Source organism: Phaseolus vulgaris, chromosome 11 (genome assembly GCF_051622355.1).
Source record: "Phaseolus vulgaris cultivar YP4 chromosome 11, ASM5162235v1, whole genome shotgun sequence".
Lineage (NCBI taxonomy): Eukaryota > Viridiplantae > Streptophyta > Magnoliopsida > Fabales > Fabaceae > Phaseolus > Phaseolus vulgaris.
The window spans coordinates 8375610-8399251 of NC_143508.1; the positions used below are offsets into that span (position 1 = coordinate 8375610).

General features: G+C 34.1%; 4 protein-coding genes and 3 pseudogenes across 5 annotated transcripts; all 7 read right to left on the minus strand.

The window, feature by feature from the left end:
* Positions 1–237: 237 nt before the first annotated feature.
* LOC150023036 (uncharacterized) lies at positions 238–1061 on the minus strand (annotated as a pseudogene).
* A 94-nt stretch (positions 1062–1155) lies between these two features.
* LOC150023037 (RING-H2 finger protein ATL32-like) lies at positions 1156–1721 on the minus strand (annotated as a pseudogene).
* Positions 1722–2083: 362 nt separating this feature from the next.
* On the minus strand, positions 2084–4042 carry LOC150023038 (uncharacterized; annotated as a pseudogene).
* On the minus strand, positions 3941–5002 carry LOC137822607 (uncharacterized). The gene has a single exon (XM_068627519.2). It carries the CDS (start codon positions 4887–4889, stop codon positions 4206–4208), a length of 684 nt encoding a protein of 227 aa, XP_068483620.1. The 5' UTR covers positions 4890–5002; the 3' UTR covers positions 3941–4205.
* Positions 5003–10644: 5642 nt separating this feature from the next.
* On the minus strand, positions 10645–12428 carry LOC137822207 (PLATZ transcription factor family protein). 2 transcript variants are annotated; one of them, XM_068627109.2, is made up of 4 exons: positions 12290–12428; positions 12013–12195; positions 11463–11702; positions 10645–11271 (listed from the first exon to the last, which is right to left on the minus strand). In XM_068627109.2, the coding sequence occupies exons 1-4, from the start codon at positions 12290–12292 to the stop codon at positions 11020–11022; spliced, it is 678 nt and encodes a 225-aa protein (XP_068483210.2). In that variant the 5' UTR covers positions 12293–12428; the 3' UTR covers positions 10645–11019. The 2 variants fall into 2 exon arrangements, with proteins under 2 accessions (XP_068483210.2, XP_090153498.1); XM_090297372.1 differs by having other exon boundaries at positions 11097–11264.
* A 4462-nt stretch (positions 12429–16890) lies between these two features.
* LOC137833483 (uncharacterized) lies at positions 16891–18048 on the minus strand. Its single transcript, XM_068641831.2, has one exon. It carries the CDS (start codon positions 18046–18048, stop codon positions 16891–16893), a length of 1158 nt encoding a protein of 385 aa, XP_068497932.2.
* Positions 18049–21012: 2964 nt separating this feature from the next.
* On the minus strand, positions 21013–22170 carry LOC137833492 (uncharacterized). Its single transcript, XM_068641838.1, has one exon. The coding sequence runs from the start codon at positions 22168–22170 to the stop codon at positions 21013–21015; it is 1158 nt and encodes a 385-aa protein (XP_068497939.1).
* Between the last annotated feature and the right edge of the window lie 1472 nt (positions 22171–23642).

The window sequence follows — 23642 nt, forward strand, 5'->3', positions numbered from 1 at the left end:
GTCTAGATCCCCCGGTTTGTATGTATTCGATTAAACATAAGTGATTTATTTAGGTTGGTCAAACTAATTTGTTTTAGTAGAAAGTTAGCAGTAAACTTTTGGACGTAAGGATTGTTCGTTCTGTGCGATTTTGTACATAGGTTGGATCATAAAGTGGTTCTTATTTCTTTATTTTTTTATTGTTGATTAAAAAAAACTAACTACTTTAAATTATTAAAATAAATTATTTTAATACATTTAATTCAATTTTTCATATTCTCCTTCCCCTTCTTTCAATGTCACCGATTCCACCTCTCCACACAACTCATAGCAGCACCATCACACGGAGCACGTCACCTGCTACTATAGTCACCTGTCAATTCAATCTGCGTGGAACACATGCCTGCAATACACAATAGTCTTCACCGCCTCTCCCTCTCCCACCTCCTCCAGACATATAGCGCACTCCCCTTGCCTTGTCGTTTCTGCCACCATGGCCAGAGACTTCGACTCCACGGAATCCGGCGACACTTGCACGCGGACGACACAGGTCTCGAAGTCTGACGAGGAGGAGTGCTTTTGGAAGTATAGAAACATGAATCCGATGAAGAAGAAGGCGGTGAAAATGATAAGGAAGACTAGGAAACACTCGAAGTGAACAACGGACGAATGGCAACTTCCAGAAGACTTCTTAAAGACACTTGCGGCGAGGAAGCGTTTGTGACATGATTAGCGCGAGGGAGATGAGGCATGAACGTAGACATTGGAACGTTCTCGTTTAAGAGCAGTAATCTACGGTAAGAGAAATCCAATTTTGTTAACTATGAGGGTTGTTAGAAGGCTTTATTAAAAGAATTAAAGTTTTGATTTGCATTTATTTTTTCTATATATGTATGTAAATGCATAACAATATCTTTATCAAAGTTTTTCCTTCTCCGACTGGTGTCTAGATCCCATGGTTTGTATGTATTTGGTTAAACATAAGTGATTTATTTAGGTTGGTTAGACTGTATTTGTTCTACTACGAAGTTAGCGGTAAACTTCAGAACGTAAGGTTGTTCGTTCTGTGCGATTTTGTACATAGGTTGGATCACCCTAAAGTGATTTGAATTTCATTATTTTTTATTGTTAATTAAAAAAACTAACTACTTTAAATTATTAATATAAAATATATTTTTAATACATTAAATTCAAGTTTTCATATTCTCCTTCCCCTTCTTTCAATGTCACCGATTCCACCTCTTCAAACAACTTGTAGCAACACCGTCACACGTGGCACGTCACCTGCTTCTCTAGCCACCTGTCAATGCAATCCGCGTGGAACATGTGCCTGCACTACACAATAGTCTTCACCGCCTATTCCTCTCCCACCTCCTCCAAACATATAGCGCACTCCCCTTGCCTCGCCGTCTCTGTAACCACCGCCAGAGACTTCCACGCCACGGAATCCAACGACACTCGTTTGCGGATGGCACGTTACTCGAAGTTCGACGAGGAGGAATGCTTTTGGAAGTGGAGAAACAAGAATCCGATGAAGAAGAAGACGATGAAGAGGATGAGGAAGACTAGGAAACACTCGAAGTGAACATCAGACGAATGGACACTTCCAGAAGACTTCTTAAGGACATTTACAACAAGGAAGCGTTTATGGCATTATTAGCGTGAGGGAGAGGAGGCATGGACGTGGAAATTGGAACGTCCTCGTTTAAGAGCAATAATCTATGGTAAGAGAAATCCAAATTTTTTTAACTACGAGGGTTGTTAGAATGCTTGATTAAAACTAATTAGTTTTGATTTGCATATATTTTTCTTATATATGTATGTAAATGTAAAAGAATATATTATAAAAAAATTTCCTTCTTTGACTGGTGTCTAGTTCCCCTGGTTTGTATGTATTCGATTAAACATAAGTGATTTATTTAGGTTGGTCAGACTGAATTTGTTCTAGTAGAAAGTTAGCGGTAAACTTCTGGATGTAAGGATTGTTCGTTCTGTGCGATTTTGTACATAGGTTGGATCATAAAGTGGTTCTTATTTCTTTATTTTTATTGTTGATTAGAAAAACTAACTACTTTAAATGATTAAAATAAATTTTTTAATACATTTAATTCAATTTTTCATATTCTCCTTCTCCTTTCTTGAATGTCACCGTTTCCACCTCTCCACACAACTCATAGCATCACCGTCACACGAAGCATGTCACCTGCTACTATAGTCACCTGTCAATTCAATCCGCGTGGAACACGTGCCTGCAATACATAATAGTCTTCACCGCCTCTCCCTCTCCCACCTCTTCCAGACATATAGCGCATTCCCCTTGCCTTGTCGTTTCCGCCACCATTGCCAAAGACTTCGACTCCACGGAATTTGGCGACACTCGCACGCGGATGGCACAGGTCTTGAAGTCTGACGAGGAGGAGTGCTTTTGGAAGTAGAGAAACACGAATCCGATGAAGAAGAAGGCGATGAAGAGGATAAGGAAGACTGGGAAACACTTAAAGTGAACAACGGACGAATGGCCAGAAGACTTCTTAAAGACACTTGCGGCGAGGAAGCGTTTGTGGCATGATTAGCGTGAGGGAGATGAGGCATGGACGTGGACATTGGATTGTTCTCGTTTAAGAGCAGTAATCTACGGTAAGAGAAATCCAATTTTTTTAACTATGAGAATTGTTAGAAGGCTTGATTAAAAGAATTAAAATTTTGATTTGCATTTATTTTTTCTATATATGTATGTAAATGCATAACAATATCTTTATCAAAGTTTTTCCTTCTCCGACTGGTGCCTAGATCCCCTGGTTTGTATGTATTTGGTTAAACATAAGTGATTTATTTAGGTTGGTTAGACTGTATTTGTTTCAATAGGAAGTTAGCAGTAAACTTTTGGACGGAAGGTTGTTCGTTCTGTGCTATTTTGTACATAGGTTGGATCACCCTAAAGTAGTTCTAATTTCTTTATTTTTTATTGTTAATTAAAAAACTAACTACTTTGAATGATTAATATAAAATATATTTTTAATACATTAAATTCAAGTTTTCATATTCTCCTTCCCCTTCTTTCAATGTCACTTATTCCACCTCTACACACAACTTATAGCAGCACACGGGGCACGTCACCTACTTCTCCAATCACTTGTCAATGCAATCCGCATGAAACACGTGCCTGCAATACAAAATAGTCTTCATCGCCTTCCCATCTCCTCCAGACATATAGCGCACTCCCCTTGCCTCGCTATCTCTACAATCACTGCTAGAGACTTCGACGCTACGGAATCCAACTTCGACGCTACGGAATCCAACGACACTCGTTTGCAGATGGCACAAGACTCAAGATTCGACGAGGATGAGTGTTTTTGGAAGTAGAGAAACACGTATCTGATGAAGAAGAAGATGAAGACTAGGAAACACTCGAAGTGAAAATCGGACAAATGGACACTTTCAGAAGACTTCTTAAGACACTTACAACGAGAAGACTTCTTAAGACACTTACAACGAGAAAGTGTTTGTGGCATGATTAGCGAAGGCGTGACGTGGACATTGGAACGTACTTAAACGTCCTCGTTTAAGAGGAATAATCTATGGTAAGAGAAATTCATTTTTTTTATTTTTAAGTATGAAGGTTGATAGAAAACTTAATTAAAAATAATTAATTTTTATTTGTATGTATTATTTCTATATATGTAAATGTATAAAAATATATTATAAAAATTTATCCTTCTCTTAGACATAAAGTGTTTTATTTAGGTATTTGTTATAATAAAAAGTTAAGCGGTAAACTTCTCAAAGTAGGTTCGTTTATTAATTAAAAAAAAAAGCTAAAGTTCCCACCCTTGTCCTCATAAACAACATGGGACAAAACATATGTACTTACAATTTCTTTCGTTGTCTTTCTTAAATATCAAGTTATTTAAAAGGTGTTACAATACAATAATATCCTCCACGGAGTTAAACTTGTGAAATATGAAATTGGAAAGCTACTAATTTCGTTACAGATAAACAAGTTCACAAATAACAGTCAGTGATCTACATTTCTTACCCTACGAGAAGCAAGCAACCATTCCATTTTTTGTTGCATCTCTAGTTAACAACACAATACTGCATACCTAGTCACTTAAGCTGATAAAAAAAGAAAAACCTAATCTAGTCATCTTATAACTAAATCAACTACATATTTATATATTAAACATAGAAACATTTTCTAGACTAGAGAATTTGATGATCATTCATCAGGCATCATAGGAGGTGAAGTTATTCACAGCTTTGACACCTTCAGCAATGGCATGCTTCCCAAGCTCTCCTGGCAAAACCAGCTTCACTGCTCCTTGAATCTCCCTTGAAGACAATGTCATGTGTCCAGTGTAGTCCTTCAGCTTAGAAGCCTCACCAGCCAGCCTCTCAAACATGTCATTCATCAAGTTGTTCAGAATAGTCATGCATTTGGAAGAGATTCCCATTTCAGGGTGCACCTGCTTCAACACCCTATACACATACCTCTGATACCCTTCTGCACTTCTCCTCCCCTTCTTTTTCCCCAACTTTTTCTCTTTACCATTAGACCCTTTTGGGAACCTGCCCTTCTTCTCCTCCTTAACTTCCTCATTCTCTCCCTTCTTCTTTTTCTCTTCATTTTGAACTCCATCATCTTGAACACTGTTCTCTTGCTCACCCTTGTTTTCATTAGTCATGGCAGAGGTAGAGGAATCCTTTTGGGCTTGAGGATTCCCTTCTTGAATGGGAATGACCATCACATGCTTTTCTTCACCTACTGCTTCTTCTGTTTGAATATTGTCTTTGTTTCCCCGGGTTTGTCTTTTCCTGCTGCTGCTGCTTACAACAGATACTTGCACACTTGATTCCACAACTTTCTTGGTGGATCTCACCACCAACTTCTGAGCACGTTTTGGAGCCATTAACTATTTCTTCCTTTACTCCTGAACCTTTTTTAGAATCGAGAAGAGTAAGTTACTTATGGATGAGTATACTAATAGAAGAATTAGACAAACCTGAAGGGGGGTTCAAGAGCTTGACGTGTGTACACCAAGTGTCATATGCGTAGGAACCAAGTAAATACGTGGGTTTAAAAGTGAATGGCTAGTTCAGAAGAGTTCAGAGGATGTGTCCCACTCTGATTTTCTGTCCCTTCAAATTTATAGTACTATAATATCAACAAAAATATATAAAGTAACACACATGAACAGTGTAATAATTATCTATCAAGCTTTTAAACCAGAAGGCTTTCTTGAATAATAATATATTTATCAATATCTGCAATTTGTGTTTCATACCCTAGACTATAAATTAGTTATACACTAACATCTAAAAAGAATTAGAGCATCACCACAAATACCCAAATGAGAACTCAAACATGTCAATGACAAAAAGTTATATAATTTATTTTTTATATATATATTATTGGCAACGCAAATGGCAAAAGTAAATAGGGTGTTTAAAACTATAAAAATGTTCAAAATCAAATGGAGTCAGATTGAGATGGTTTGAAACTGAGTACCCGTTATCACCAACTCCTCATTCTTTCTTGAAAAGTTATGTTGATAACTTTATGTTAATAATATAATAAAATATATTAATAACTTAATTTAAAAATATAAAAAATTAGGTTAGATTTTTTCATATGCATTTTGCTTTTTTATTATTTCAGTCGTTGGGTAGATCAAGCTGATCCTCTGTTTTGTGCCCAATTTCCACATCAAACTTATCGGCAAATTTTCTCACCACCCTACTTTCTCCTTCATATTTTTCTTTAATTTCAATCATATCATTATGAGTATTATTGTTGGGATTTTCTGTTATTTTTTTACATCAGATTGTGAAATCTATAACAAATTACATAATCGAAAAGTTATTATTGAATTTAAAAATATATTTTGGATTATGTATTGAGAAGTAAATAAAATTTAGATTGTAAAATCTAGAAAGTATTTTTAGATCCAAAAATATTTTTTCAATTTTTCAATTTAAGAAGTGTAAATAGAAAAAGTAATATTTTTCAGATTGTAGAATCTATAAGTTATTTTTAGAAACACCTTTCCATTTTACGAGAGGTTTAAATAGAAAAAATAATGGATTATAAAATTTAAAATATATTTTTTAAAAACAAAATAATTTTTCTACCAAACCTATGGGGTGTCCGAAGAAGTTATGAAGGTGCAGGAAGAAACAACCAACTTATCGGGCTGTGAAAAGAAAAAAGATTTTGGAAATGAGTAACCCATAATAGCAGGCCAGTTAAAAATGGCAGAAGGGTAGAGTTGAGATATTGCTTTTACCACCTAAATACTTTCTTCTTATATTTTTTTTTTAAATATTGAAAATGTTTAAATTATCTATAAGTTATAAATATTATAAGTTACATAAAATTTATTTTAAACTCTGCAATTCAAAACTTAAAATATATTTTAAATTATTCGAAATACATTTTAATTATGTAATCCAAAAATACATTCTATTAGATTACGTAATTTAAAAATTTAAAAATATATTATAAATTATGAAATTTATAATAAATTTTCAGATTAGTCAGAAAATATATCCTAGATATAATATATAAATCAAAAAATGTATTTAATCTAAAATATATTTTCAAATTACATAATAATATTTTAAACATTATCAACATCCTCTGAAGGTGCATGAAAGAAAATATGGGGTGAAAAGAGCATTTGGCGCAGTGTTGAATTATAAAGGTCCATTATGAAGGAAACACATGTATGGTTATAAATTAATGAGGTACAATTTTTCTTCTCGTGGTGCATTTCTTAATTCTTATTTCAAGTTGTAAAGTTTTCTTTGTTGTTGTAAGTAACATGGAGCAAAAAGCCAAACATTCGAAATTCATCTTTTCAATAAATTACTAGAAAATTATTAAATAAAAAACAATTTTAAAGATTAAAAATAATTAGTTGTTATATTGATTAAATTAGATAATATTTTAGAAAAAAAAATTAAATTAATTTTTATTATTAATAAGTAGTTTTTAAATTGATATCTAATTAGCTACTAAAGTTTTAACTACTAATTATTTAGATTTTAAATTTAGTAGTAGAAACCTTGGTAACTAATTAGATACCAATTTAAAAACTATTTATTAATAATAGAAATTAATTTAAAAATTAATAATTTTTTTAGTTTCTAAAATATTCTTTAATTTAGTTAAAGAATTTGCATATGGTATGTAAGTGAAATCTGGACATGAGACATTGCCATGGAACATACAATTGAGATGAGACTCCAAAATATGGCTATGGTTGAGTTAACTTTTTGAATACTCCATCATGATGTTATCTATTGAAAAGAAAATGTAGAGAAGTGCTAAAACTCCAATAAAGTTGGAGATGATTATAAACAACTCAGGAGGATAATGATTAGGGACAGTTATGGATTGAATTTTTAAAATGAACTCTATATCTAATCTAAATCCAATAAAATATATTGGATCTAAAATATAGAGTGAATTTGACGTGGGATCAACCCAACTCAGCCTCTATCAACATGATTCGACCTGCCTCAAATCAACTCAGTTCGACCTGACCCAGCTAGATTCAAGAAATAGGTGAGATCACTTAAATTCTTGATCCTAAATTTTTAATCTAGCAAAGTGGTTATGTGATTGATTTACTTAGAATGATTATCAATGAGCACGGTTTCGTCCACATAAAAGAGAAGAGTAGTAATAGAGGTACCAACATGTTTCAAAAAAAAAAAGAGTGAACAATGGTAGAGAGAATATCATTATGTTAAAGTAAGAAATGTGACAACATGACATACCATTGGCGTTCAACTTCTCATAGCTCATAAAGAGATCTATGAAGCTTGCAAATACTGTTGTTCTTAAACAAAAGAGAACAAAAGGGAGAGAATAGAGAAAAGAAAACACAATGTAGAATAAAAACATTTAGAATATTCATATAATACATACACGGAAAAACCTCTATATAAAATAGGAAACAAGTAAAAAAAAAACATAAAAAGAGCCAAAAGGACTTATAAAACTCAGAACAAAGAAAACAAATTGGTCGAAATACCAAAAAGTAAAGATACATATAATAAACAACAAAATAACCTAAAAACTTACAACATGTGAATCAAACAGTTTATCATTAATAAGAAGGAAAAATAATATATGTAGAAGAAAAAAATAAAGAATATTCTACTTGACTTCAACTCAGGATAAATAATGTAAAGAATTACTAGTTAACTTCTTAAAAAAAATTAGGATTGTAACTCTTTCAATCAAGTGATAAAAAATGTATCACACAAGTTGAATATATATATATATATATATATATATATATATATATATATATATATATAAAGAATTCGCCTAATTCAAATTAAATTTAAGAGAAAAATTCAAATTGAGGAATTTAGAAAGCTCCACTCTTTTGCCTAATTAACAAGGGGTGTTCCCTCATGCATACTAAATGCTGCAAGGCACCATGTTTTTATGCTTTTATTGATACCTCTCTATGATTGAGAATTCCTTTACTTCACCGACTTTGATTGATTAATCAATTGAAATCTACTTTCAAACTTAAACTACAATTAATTTAAAAAATAATAATAATTAAATCTTAAAGTCTATGAGTACGTGAAATGTTAAAGAAAAAAATAAACAAATAATTAATTTATTTTTAGAATAAAATTCTTATTTTTATCATATTTCTTGTAATTTTCCTAACCTTATCCTTTTTTGCTTCTTGATGGATGTACTTACCAATTATTCATACTTCATATCTAGTTTTGAGTTTATAATTATTGATTTTATTTTTTTAAATTACTTGCATTTTAAAGGTTTTGTGGGCTTTTTTATGCTGTTTTATTAAGTTTGAACGTGCTATGTATATCTATGCGATAAGATGATGATGACCTTTGTTATATTGATTATAAAGTTTTTTTTAAAATTTTTTATTTTTTTAGTTAAAGATAAAGGTGGAAAGTAACCATTTTCACAAAATTATCTATTATAACTAAATAATGAGTTAGGAATGAAAATATATTTAATAAATATTTATTTAATCTCCTAAATAAATTGTTTATCTACCGTAACAACATTAGTTGTATTAATAGAAATCAAAAGGAATGATAATATTTAATAAATATTTATTTAATCTCCTAAATAAATTGTTTATCTAGTAACAACATTAGTTGTATCAATACAAATAATTTTTTTTTTAAATCCTAAATAAATGGTTTATTTATCTACCGTAACAACATTATAATCAAAGATATCGATTTTTCTGTAACGTCTTCCAAATATAACATTTTTTTAATAATATCGTAATTTTATTTCGAGTAATGTAAAATCTATCCATATACATTTCCAAAATTGTATAAACAACATTATTTTGTTTTGAAGTAACATGGTAAATTTATTTCAACCAATGGAAAATTTATTTACATAGACATTTTTGAAATTGTATGTTTGATAATATTGACTCTTATCGACACTTAAAATTTAAATTGAATCGGATTTCAGTTCAATAATAATCTATCATATATTTTATAGTTGACTCTCGTCAACGTGAACAAGTTACACTAAATCAAATTTTAGTTCAAAATTATCCATTATATATATTTATATAAATATAATTTTAATGTATAAATTTTCTAAAACAAAAAGTAACAAACATGTTCATCTTTTAAAACATGGGTGTGATGATAAAGGTTTAATTCTCCACTAAGTTGCCTATATATTTTCCTATATATTATATAAGGAGAAACCATAAACCGGTGAGAAATTATTCAAATTTGTAGATAAAGGCTTAAATAATGGAATGTGTAGTCATTAAATACTTATATAATTGATATCTCACTTAACACCTATTAATTAAATAGGTAACATAATATAAAAACAAGTCAAGTTATTAATAGTATAAGTATTTCTTTTTATGTTACAATTCAAGCATTGTCGGTCATAAGGAATAAAATTGTTTGTTTTTGAGATAATGATTTTATAAACAATATTTAAAATGTCAGTAAGTAATTAAATTTTACACAATTTATGAAATTAAAGTGATTCAAATATTAGTAATCCTAACCAAAAGAAAACAGAAAATATCACATTTATTTTAATTCAGATAATTGGTTTCACACTACAAAACAATTATTAAATAAAAACTAATTTTAGAAATTACAAATAATTAATTACTATATTAACTAAATAAAATATTATTTTAGATACTAAAAATATTATTGATATCTAAAGTAGTTTTTATTATTAATAAAATTTATAAAATGTAGTTTCTAAATTGATATCTAATTAATTACTAAGGTTTTAGTTATCAACTCTAGAATCTAGATTAATTGGTAATTAAAATTATGATAGATAATTAGATACCAATTTAGAAACTAGTTTATAAGTTTTATTAATATTAAAAATTACTTTAATTTTTTTTAATATTTAATTTAGTTAATATAGTAATTAATTATTTTTTATTTTTAAAATTGGTTTCTAATAATTTGGGAAAGTGGGAAAAAAAAAACACTATATAGTTTTGTATAGGTTCCTAAACAGTTGCAACCTTTGGTGTTGCTTTTTTTTTTTTTTTTTTTAGTTCCCTTAGTCCATGAAATTGAGCAGTTACATTCCATATTCTTGCATGTCTTACACTAATCATTAACAAACTAAAAATATTGGAAGAAGATAAGAGAAGAAAAAAGAAAGCAATGTTTTTGTTGAATGAAACCATTCATGTGTAGAAGGGACATTCACACCTAGTATGTTCCATACATTTATTTAAACCTATGCAAAGCAAAGCATTATTGCAGCCAAAGCCAGCCTATCTTGAAAAGTAACACCATGATTGCTCTCTCCTTTTAGTACTTAAAAAATTAATGCTTCCCATTAAGACAGCTTTGGTTTAAGGACACTCAAACCCACATGGGGGCTGTGGGGAATGAGCTGGATAGAGAGCACAAATCCAGCTTCAAATTAGTTAATCATGGCATCATAAGAATAAAAATAAATATGTCAAAACTAAAACCTGTTATATATTATTCTTAATTCTACTATAACTTCAATTATGGACCTAAAGGTGCCCTATGAGGTACCCCTTTTCTTCTCCTTGAATTTGAACAAACATGTTCTAGTGATGCCCTTAGATTTGAATTAGAAGACGTGCTTTGGTACACTTGTTTGTGCTTTCCTTCACGCAATTCTTCCTTTGATGCCAACCTTCTTCCCATTCCTTCATGCATTCTCCCTATTTCTTCCTCTTTCTTTGTGCTCAAGACAAAGCTACCACCATTCCCATTATTCTTTGTTCCTACAAGCTATCATACAACAAATAAATAACAGGTTTCTTAATATGAAAACCACTTCTTATACATTTCATAATTTGAAGCATATATATATAGAATGACGTGGTTCGATATGTTTTAGCAAATTAAACAAATGAAAAGGAAGAAAAATTAAGATATATATTACCAAGAATAAGGGAAAAAGTTAATGAGAGATCACCAACCTTGCATCCCAAAGAACAGAAACGAAAAGGATCCAGGAGATTCCTTCTGCAAATTTCACAGAAATGGGAGTTGGTTTTTCCACTACCAACCACATTATTGGTTTTTGGTTGATTCTGAGGCCTCTCATTCAGGAAAAGAACTCTAGCACTGTTGATCACATAAGTCTGAACTCCACTGACATCCAAAGCCTTCTGAATCTCTGATACCCTCACAACATTATGATACGACGACCTCCTTATCTGCATTACACTTACAAATAAAAATATTCAATCCTTCTCATTCTGTCAATTCCATCACTACATATATGACATTAAAATAATTCTTATAATCAATCAAACAAAATGCATGAGAAACATTTTTTCTACACATGATATTCTCTTTCAGAGATAATTTTGTTGCAGATAGTCTATAAACAGTTTTTAAACAGAAATTCAAACTGTAGTCTCCAAAACATGGTGAGGAGTAGTCCCTTCTGCAAGACTCAACCATGATGTTATGTTTGAGAAACTATACTATAATGAAGAACAGAAAGTAAAATACAGTACCCACTTGAATTACTTGATGATCCTTGTGCCAAGATTGTTTGCAATAAAAACAAAAGGATTGGTCCTTGCAATCAAGACAATACATGTTGCATTCGTTTCTGGGTGTGTTGATGTGAGTTTTGCACATGGTGAAGAATGTGGTGGACAATAGTTGTTCCAGCCATGGTGGAGGCACCAACATCAATTCCTGGAGAAAGATAAACACAAACACTATTAAGATTAAGGATGTGAACAAAAAACACACATATATATGTATATGTATATGTATGCTTAAACGTTACCATTGTGAAGGTTGAGTGTTATAATGTGTCAGTAAGTAGGATTGGAGATTATCGTAGCAGGAAGTGAGGAACACAGAGAGAGGAGAAAAGGAAGTTGAAAGGGTAACATAAGATTTGTCAACAAAACAATGAATGAAGTAAATGACAAAGCAAGTGTGTTGTATTATATAAGGTGACAGGAACGGTTGAAATGAAAGGATGGTAGGTCAAGTGGGTTTTAGAGCGTTGGATTGTGAGAGATGGTCATTGGAAGGGTTGGTTACAATACTGCTACCACCATTCATTTATTTTTTTTGAATTTAACTTTTCTTAAATATGAGTATATTTTGAAATTTGTAAAATATTTAACATTTATACACATCATATCTATGGTAAATGTTGGGCGCACAAAATTATGAGGAATTTTTTTAAGGAACAAAAATGCATTTTTTATAATTTTTTATTATGCTTTATCGTAATTCTTAATCAAGAATTTATTTTTAATTATAAAACACTCTATATTTGTTAGAAGTTTGTTTTCTTCCAATAAATATATATAGACATGATTCTATTTGAAGATAGTATATTTTATATTTTGTGATGGTCAGTTAATATCATCTCTTATTAATTGGGAATGTAACTTATCATATAGGATCTATTAATTATTAATATATAAATTTAATAAAATTACCTAAAATCTTAATAAAAAAAATAAATGAATATCTACTAGAAAATCATTGGGAATGTCCTGCAAGTTTAAGAAAACCATTTGATTCAAGTTTAAGAAATTATTCTGTTTCTTATTGGGCTCCTTCACCTTACCCCTAGAAACCCACGAAAGTTTCATCCTCAGCTTCCCCTCTATAAAGTCTTCAAGCTCGACCTTGACAGTGTTGTAAAATGGGCTATGCTTGTTTTACAAAATGGTTGAGAGAACCTAGTCAGATAAGTTTTTTGATCAAATCTTGTACCTTGAAGTACTCTTCCGTAGTGTGCCACATGTTCTAATGATAACTACACCTCTTGGCCGGCTAGTGGATGGATAATTGGTTGCTAGAGGTGGAAACCACACCAACTCGTGGTTGCACGCTTCGTTCAAGATTTTGTTCCGACTTGCGTTCAATGAAGTGTAGCTCTTAAACCTTTCGATTCGTTTTTTCTTGAAATGTTGTGCCGAGGTGGAAGGAGTTGAGGTCTTCATCATCTTTCTTCTTGCGTCAACATTCTACTCAATGTTGATGTACTGATATGCTCGGTGATGAAGCTCGTCCATGTCGATAGAGAGATTTGCATAAAGAATGTCTAAGAATTTCCCTAAGCAAAGCCTCACTAAGAGGGCATGCATAGCCACTGTCGAATGGAGGTCAAGAATGTTCAGAGATGCCTTAGAGAAATGAGCCATATATTGTTGTAAGATTTTGTTTTCTCCTTGAACAAGGTTATAGTGAGATATCGATCTTGTAACGATGGGTTTTGCAATTAGCAAACCGAGCCAGGAATCTTTCACAAAAGTATCGAAGGAGTTTACTGAGTTCCTGGACAAATAGTTGTACCACTCTAGGGTGGCCCCCAACAATATTGTCAGAAAAAGTTTGCAGTGCACAACTATATCGCCTGAGAACAAATGGGTTTGTGTTAAATAGGCCTTGACGTGGGTCTCTGGATCCGACGTCCCGTTGTTTTTCTCCAAGCGTGGTCATTTCCATTTCTGGGATAGCCAGGTCCTCATGACGTTGGGCGTGAAAAAATGAAAGCCCCCCAAGTTAGCCTTCATAGTCTCGTTGAGTCGAGGGGTTGAAATTGCTTTAAAGGTTTGTTGATAACCTTGAGTTTCCCTCCATGATGGCCTTGGGATTGAAATGTAAGTCTTGGAATGATGAGGCAAGGATCGTGCAATGGATGTCCTTCCCAAGTAAGAGGCTCGAAGGAAGAGATATGTTGAGATTTGACCCAAGTGGTCTGGTGGTCATTGTTCATGTGGCTAGTTACTCTAGTATTACCTAAATCTATGCTTGGTGTTGTTCTTTCTCTTCTCGATGTTGTTCTTTTAGGAACTCTATGTCTCTGTTGAGCTTGTCCTGCATCAGGCTGAGTGCTTTCCTCATTACTTTCTACATGTTCTCCTCATTTATGCGGAGGAGAACCTCAAGTTAAGCTATCAAAGTGTTGTCTAATGGAGGATGCATCTTGAGTTTGTGAAATGAGTTAGACTATTTTTCTAGCCTCTTAGGATTTGTGGATCAGGGAAAATTTTTATCCAAGCCCCACAATGGGAGCCGAATATTCTTACGGAAAATGAATTAGAGAGTTTTGAGGTGGAAAAGGGAAAACTTATTTGTGGACCGAGCTTTGTAGTGTTGACAAGTAACAATGAGAGAATGGATGTAAAAGACTCCCTGATATTCAAGTCGGTAAGAATATAAGATATTTGTGAATACAAGAGAGTATGAAGAGTTGAGTTGAATAATTCTTCAAAGTTATCATCTATTTATAGGTCTGCTTAAATTCAGACTGTTAAGAAGACAATAAACAATTATTATGAGATATAAATGAATTGTATACTAGTAACCTAGAATAACTAGTAATCTATAACAATTAATAACCTATAATTGAGTTATGCTTTGATTTATGTGTCTTAAATATTATATTAAATAAGCAGTTATTTGTTTGAATGTATTTGGATGTAACTGAGGGTATGTACACTTTACTTCTTGCAATGCTTGATTTTGACATTATCATTTTCATTAAGGGCATCAATCTTGCAACATAGGTTACCAAATTGTTGACTAAGATCAGTTGTGCCCCCAACTTGGCTAGTTGACTTTTGTTTATCAGTTGTGCCACCAAGTCGACTGGTTGAAATTTTATTGATCACTCATGCCCCCAGATCGACTAGTTAATTATTTTCTTATCAGCTACACTCTCAACTCGACTGCATGAATTTTGTTGATCAACCTTGCCCCCAGATCAACTAGTTGAATTTTGTTGATGATTCGCATCCCAACATTGCTAGTTGAATTTTGTTTATTAGTCGCACCCCCAGCTTGACTGGTTGAATTGTAGCTGATTAGTCGCGTCCCCAACTCGATTGGCTGATTTTTGTTGATCAATTGTGTTCCTAGGTCGACTAGTTGATTTTTTTGATGATTCGCATCCCAACATTTCTAGTTGAATTTTGTTGATTAGTCGCACCCACAACTTGACTGGTTGAATTTTAGCTGATCAGTTGTGCCTCCAACTCGACTGCTTGATTTTTTTGTTGATCAATTGTGTCCCTAGGTCGACTTGTTGAATTTTCCTAATCAATCGCGCCCCAACTTGGCTAGTTGAATTTTGCTGATTAGTCGTGTGCTCAACTTGACTAGTTGAATTTTGATGATAAGACACGCTCCCATATTAGCTGGTGATTTTATTACCTAATTGGTGAACTTGTAAGATATTTTAAATCAAGGCAAGCGATAAGGAAGAACAAGGCCTTAAATCAATTATGCACAACTACATATTATAGACCCTAGTCAGTGTTTTGTTATCCTGTGAATCTTAACTATTATTGTATAATCTTTAAAGTTTATATTTTCCGTAACTGATTTCAAGTACCACTAGTAGATATCCATTTATTTTTAGCTAAGATTTTGAGTAGTTTTATTGAATCTCTTTGTTAATAATTAATATGTTACATAACCGAATTAGATAATTTACATTCCCTATTAATAGGGGATCATACCAACTACTGATACATAACCCTCAACTTCAAGCTGGATAGATGAGGCGAAGAGGTTTATCTAGCGAAAAGCCAAAAAAAAAATTACGATGTAAGTTGTGTCTAATCGGTTTATGCCCTTGTTCTTCCTTTTCATTTTGCCCCGATTTAAATTACCTTACAAGTTTATGAATAAAGTAATAAAATCACTTGTCAAGTTAGGGGCACAGTTGATCAGCAAAAAATAATAAGTCAATATGAGGATGCGACTAATCAACAAAAATCCAACCATCGATCTGAGGGTGTGTTGATCAACATAAATTCGACTAATCATCCTGGGAGTGCGACTTGTCAACAAAAATTCAACCACCCAACCTAAGGGCACGATTCATCAGCAAAATTCAACAAATCGAGTTGGGATTTGTTTTAATTTGTTTTCTTCTACATAATAATTGTATAATTTATATGCTTGAAACTAGTTAGATATATTTCATATGCCTTAGTGTAGTGTTGTTTTGTCTTTTTAATAAAATTCTTTTTTACTTTGAAAAAGCATGTACATGTCCTTGTATTTATCTCCTCATGGTTGTGTATGCGTATACCTCCAATCAACAAAGGTAATTAAATTGCAGGCCCTAAGATATATAAAGATGAAGCATGCAACCCCGTGGGTGTAATTTTCATTAAATGACGCACATGAATATACATTATGGATCTGTTGTTAGCGAAAAAAGTTAAGGTGAAAATAGAAAACCCTTTGAAAATGATGAAACAAAGCAGAGAGGAGGCAAGAAAGACAATACTCCTTCTACTTTTAAATCCAAACTATTAATGTCGTCCATTATAACATAAATCAATTCACTTCACCCGCCAAGGTCATGCATGCATTAGTTTATCTTGTAATTCCTTAAATTTGTTAGCATCAAATATAAGATTCATCATAGGTGAGTTCAGAGGCTAGAGTAACATGCGCCTTTCTACCACCACCCTCATACCTCTTCTTTCGACTTCTATTACCCCCACCACAAGTTATCGAAAACTCACACCCCATTGTTGTCCCAAAACACGAAAATAGCCCTCCATTCGCACCACTCCGTCGTTGGTTCTGCCCTTTCCCCTTTGGAACATTATGCTTCCCTGTCTTCTCATTCTGTCCTAGATGATCATAAACCGCCACCCCACCACGCTCCATCGATCGCCACTGATCAATCTTCGTATTCAGTTCTTCCGGCCCCTTCTCCTTCCCCGGCCACCCTTCAAAAACCAAGTTCCCTGTCTTCTGCGGTGCCATCATCGGAAACGGGTACAACCCCTTAGCTATTGCCGTCGCCACAACTGATGGTGAGGGCCCCACATCTGAACACAACGACCCATTCAAGTTCATAATCATCCCTTTCTTCGTTGTCGGCATCCCAAGCTCAGAACCTTGACAATCTTCGTTATCTTCGTAACCCTTCGGATAATTTTTGTACGTGTAGTCGTTTATGGTGGAGTCGTTCTTCTCGCTCGCGGAGCGCTGTAGCGTTAAGAGCTTGCACTTGGCACTGTTAAATTCGTTCGACGGCGTTTGGTTCGGCATTGGTTTCTGTTTCTTAGGGTCCGCGTCCCAATCCCCAACGGTGGAGGATCCGAGCTCTGAATACATCGGCATGCTCCTCCGCGTGGGGTCAACGAGGTTGACTCCAATGTTGAGAATCCCTTGGGGATGACCCGAGGGGCGACGAACTTGCAATGCGATGAAGCGAATCTTGGATGTACGATTAATGGAACGTGGCAAGAGGTTGGAGAGTAGAACACCAACGGTGCCGACGAGAATGTCGCGTAGCCATGTGGAGGCGTAGATTTCGATCATGACAACGGAGTCGTCAGCATAGAGGAAGTCTTCATCGATACGAAACACGAATTTCTCATTCCATGTGGGGTTGTTGTGGCCATCAGGGTGTATTTGGGTTGTGAGTTTGCGTTCAGGGTCAAGCCATGCAACTGCATAGGCTTTGATGGATTTGGAAACAGGTGCAAGGTCTTGTGCAGATATAATGTTGACTTCCAGAAGCTGGAATGGGGAACCTAACATAGACATTGTTCTTGTGTTGGGAAATGAAAACAATAGTCGTGAAGGCGTGACAGTTGATGGTGGGGGAGTTAGTTCTCCCCTCACCTCAACGTCAGATCAAACCTCGGTTCTTTCTCTTTGATGATGAACAAAAGATGACTTTGATTCCTTGAATTGGAATGGAAAGCATAAGACCTCTATTAAGCATTTATATGTGGAAGGTGACCAAGTCCCAGGATTCTGTCTGTTGAGACACATTCGTTGTAAGCACTTGACAAGAGTTGTGTTTCTACCAAGAATAAAATGTACAAAATATATGGGTTGGGAAAACTAATAATGAGGCAAACCCTTTAGGTTTATTTACCTGTATAATATCTATAATTATTCTTTATATTATTATTAATAATAATATTCTATTTTAAGATACTCCATTCATTATATTTTATATGTTTTTCAACACAAAATGTTCTTCTTTATCTTTCTTTTCAAAATTTCAATAAATATTTATCATATTTATCCTATTATACCTTTATCTATTTTAATTTTTTTTTAAATAATTTACATATATGTTTACTGTGTTAGAGGAAGAGAGAGGATATTATGTGTGAAATACAATAAAAAAATCACACAACTACTATACATAAAGAGATTTTCCTCTTTAACTACTCTCAATTTTTTTACTATTTTATCCTTATATTAATATTTAATTTTATTATTGTATTATGAGCATCGCGTCATTTTCTATTTTTTCTAAAACATATTAAAACAGTTATCAAAAACAATTTTGAATGTAGAGCGGTTTTTTTTTTAATTTAATTTTCTGAAATATATCTCAATTTCTTCAATTTTTCACGGACGGTTGTTGTTTTCCAATTTGAATTTTTGAATTTTTGGGATTTTATCACCGTTTTTTCTCTCTTCGTCCTTTCTCACTTTATATCTACTTCCTCAAATATCTTGAAACCCAATAACATGTCTCACATGCTCTCTCTGTCTCTCATGCTCTTTGTGTCTCTCAGCTTAGTGCACTTAATCACGATTATATATTTATTGTAATTTTAATTTATTTTATCTACACTTTAAAAGAGTTAATACTTGTACAGGTAGGTACCAATTTACATGTGAGGATCCAAATGAATTTTCTTTGGGGGTGGGGGTGTAACGGGAGAAAGATCGTGTGGGTTTCCTGGAATAAGGTTTGCAAGTCTCGTGAGGCCGAAGGTCTCAGGATTCTAGACTTAAAGGCGTTCAACACGACGTTATTAGGAAAATGGATTGGCATTTGGGGATGGATAAGGGGGGTTCGTGGAAGGAGGTTTTGGATTCTAAATATGGTGGCTGAAGAAGTTTTCGAGAAGGTTCAAATAATAGTAAGGTTTCTCTCTGGTAGAAAGAATTATAAGAGATGTGGAGTTTGGAGGGTTAGGGGAGGAGTTTTGAAGACGCTATCACGTGGAAGATTGGCAATGGAGAGGGAATTTCTTTTTGTGTGGATAATTGGGCAGGGTGTGGGGTGTTAAAGAATGTTTACCCAAGACTCTTCTCCCTGAGCTCTCTCAAAGACGCTAAGGTGTCAAAGCTTGGGGTTTGGAGTAATGGTGTTTGGGAATGGAAGGTAGCTTGGAGAAGGAGGCTCTTCGATTGGGAAAAGTCTTTGGAGAACCTTTTTGTCCAGGCTTTTCAAGAGCGATGTCCTATTTTGGAAGAGGAAGATAGGTGGGTTTGGAAGGATGGGGAGTTCCCAAAGTATACGGTTACTTCGGCTTATAATTGTTTAAGAAGGTCTGTTGAAGAAGAGAATATATCAGTCTACAACAAATTTTGGAGGTCTAAAGCCTCTCTGTTGGCGTTTGTCTATGCTTGGAGGGTGTTGGAAAATAAGATTGCCACTAGGGTCAATTTAGAAAAGCGGGGGATCACGGTTGAAAGTCTCTTGTTTTGTTTTTGTGGGGTGGAGGAGGAGTCTTGTCACCACTTGTTTTTTGAGTGTAGAATAGTTTGGAAAATATGGAGTCAGTGTTTTGCTTGGCTTGAAGTGTCGTTTGTGTCTCATAACGAACTAATTCTAAACTTTCATCAGTTTAGGATGTGGAACGCTTCAGCCACGGTGAATGAAGTTTGAGGAACGATCTGGATTACAGTAGTTAGCGAGATTTGGAAGCACAAGAACAACGTTATTTTCAATGGGGGAGTGGTCTATAATGTGGAAATGTTTGTCGTGGTTCAGTTAAAGGTATGGTCATGGCTAATTTCCAAGTTGAATTCTACTTTGTCCTCTTATTATGATTGGTGTCTCGACCATTTGGTTTGCATGAGGATGGTTTGATCTTTCAGTCTTGATGGGTAGTTTTTGTGGGTGGTGCCTGAGGTTGAGATTTTTTTTCTCAGATATCACTATTTCCACTTTTATTTCCTCATTTAGTAGTAACATTTTGTTTTTATTTTCCTATCTAACACTCTTTTGTTTTTATTTCTCTATCTAGCACCATTTCAAAAGTAAAAAAATTAAAAATTAAAAAGAATTGAGAAATTTTATTTATTTCTGTTTTTCTTTCTATTTTAATTGTTGTTTTTTTTTATTTTCTATATTTATTTATTTTTGTATTTTTTTCTTCTCATTTTTAAGCATCAAGCGTAGCATTTGCATTAGTTTTTTTAGTGAATTTAAATATTTATAAAATTAAAATAAAATAAAATTTGAAAATTAAAAATTAAATATATAAAAATTTATGTAGAAATATCAATACAAAGAGAATGAATTAAAATATTGTATTGGTATATTGATGTAAGTAAATATTATGGATAAAATAAATGTAAAATTGTAACATTATTTTGCTTTTTTGTATTTTTATAGTAAATTTAAATTGTGGAGAATAAATTATAATACATTTGTAAATATAATCGTCCATTACAACATAAATCAATTTACTTCACCCGCGACAAGGTCATGCATGCATTAGTTTATCTTGTAATTCCTTAAATTTGTTAACATCAAATATAAGATTCATCGTAGGTGAGTTCAGACGCTAGACTAACATGAGCCTTTCTACCACCACCCTCATACCTCTTCTTTCGACTTCTATTACCCCCACCACAAGTTATCGAAAACTCACACCCCATCGCTGTCCCAAAACACGAAAATAGTCCTCCATTCGCACCACCCCGTCGTTGGTTCTGCCCTTTCCCCTTCAGAACATTATGCTTTCCCGTTTTCTCATTTTGTCCTAGATGATCATAAACCGCCACCCCACCACGCTCCATCGATCGCCACCGATCAATCTTCGTATTCAACTCTTCCGGACCCTTCTCCTTACCCGGCCACCCTTCAAAAACCAAGTTCCCTGTCTTCCGCGGTGCCATCATCGGAAATGGGTACAACCCCTTAGCTATTGCCGTCGCCACAACTGATGGCGAGGGCCCCACATCCGAACACAACGACCCATTCAAGTTCATCACCATCCCTTTCTTCGTTGTCGGCATCCCAAGCTCAGAACCCTGACAATCTTCATTATCTTCGTAACCCTTCGGGTAATTGTTGTATGTGTAGTCGTTTATGGTGGAGTCGTTCTTCTCGCTCGCGGAGCGCTGTAGCGTTAAGAGCTTGCAATTGGCACTGTTGAATTCGTTCGACGGCGTTTGGTTCGACATTGGTTTCTGTTTCTTAGGGTCCGCGTCCCAATCCCCGACGGTGGAGGATCCGAGCTCTGAATACATCGGCATGCTCCTCCGCGTGGGGTCAACGAGGTTGACTCCAATGTTGAGAATCCCTTGGGGATGACCCGAGGGGCGACGAACTTGCAATGCGATGAAGCGAATCTTGGATGTACGATTAATGGAACGTGGCAAGAGGTTGGAGAGTAGAACACCAACGGTGCCGACGAGAATGTCGCGTAGCCATGTGGAGGCGTAGATTTCGATCATGACAACGGAGTCGTCAGCATAGAGAAAGTCTTCATCGATACGAAACACGAATTTCTCATTCCATGTGGGGTTGTTGTGGCCATCAGGGTCTATTTGGGTTGTGAGTTTGCGTTCAGGGTCAAGCCATGCAACTGCATAGGCTTTGATGGATTTGGAAACAGGTGCAAGGTCTTGTGCAGATATAATGTTGACTTCCAGAAGCTGGAATGGGGAACCTAACATAGACATTGTTCTTGTGCTGGGGAATGAAAACAATAGTTGTGAAGGCGTGACGGTTGATGGTGGGGGAGTTAGTTCTCCCCTCACCTCAACGTCAGATCAAACCCCGGTTCTTTCTCTTCAATGATGAACAAAAGATGACTTTGATTCCTTGAATTGGATGGGAAAGTATGAAAACTCTATTAAGCATTTATATGTGGAAGGTGACCAAGTCCCAGGATTATGTCTATTGAGACACATTCGTTGTAAGCACTTGACAAGAGTTGTGTTTCTACCAACAATAGAATGTACAAAATATATGGGCTGGGGAAACTAATAATGAGGCAAACCCTTTAGGTTTAATTACCTGTGTAATATCTATAATTATTCTTTATCTATCTTTCTTTTCAAAATTTAAATAAATGTTTATCATATTTATCCTATTATACCTTTATCTGTTTGTAAATTTTTTAAATAATTTACATATATGTTTACTGTGTTAGAGGAAGAGAGAGGATATTAGGTGTGAAATACAATAAAAAATCATACAACTACTTTATCTATATCTATATATAAAAAGATTTCTCTCTTTAATTACTCTCAATTTTTTTCTTATTTTTTTCTTATATTGATATTTAATTTTATTATTGTATTATGAGCATTGCGTCATTTCTTGTTTTTTATAAAACATATTAAAACGGTTATCAAAAGCAGTTTTGAATGTAGAACATTTTTTTTTAATTCAATTTTCTCAAATATATCTTCATTTTTTCAATTTTTCACAGACAGTTGTTGCTTTCTAATTTGAATTTTAGAATTTTAGAATTTTATCACTGTTTTTTCTCTCTTTGTCATTTCTCACTTTATCTCTGCTTTCTCAAATCTCTTGAAACTCAATAAAATGACTCTCTCTATCTCTCATGATCTTTGTGACTCTCATCTTAGTGCACTTAATCATGATTATATATTTATTGCAATTTTAATTTATTTTATCTACACTTTAAAAGAGTTAATACTTGTACAGGTAGGTACCAAATTACATGTGGAATCCAAAGGAATTTTCTTTAGGGGCGGGGGTGTGACGGGAGAAAGATTGTTTGGGTTTCATGAAATAAGGTTTGCAAGTCTCGTGAGGTCGGGGTCTCGGGATTCTAGACTTAAAGGCGTTCAACACGATGTTATTAGGGAAATGGATTTGGCGTTTGGGGATGGATAAGGGGGATTTGTGGAAGGAGGTTTTGGATTCTAAATATGGTGGCAGGAGAAGTTTTTGAGAAGGTTCAAATAATAGTAGGGTTTCTCTCTAGTGGAAAGACTTAAAGGAGGTGTGAAGTTTGGAGGGTTAGGGGAGGAGTTTTGAAGACGTTATCACGTGAAAGATTGGCAATGGAGAGGGAATTTCTTTTTGTGTGGATAATTGGGCAGGGTGTGGGGCGTTAAAGTGTGTTTACCCAAGACTCTTCTCTCTGAGCTCTCTCAAAGACGCTAAGGTGTCAAAGCTT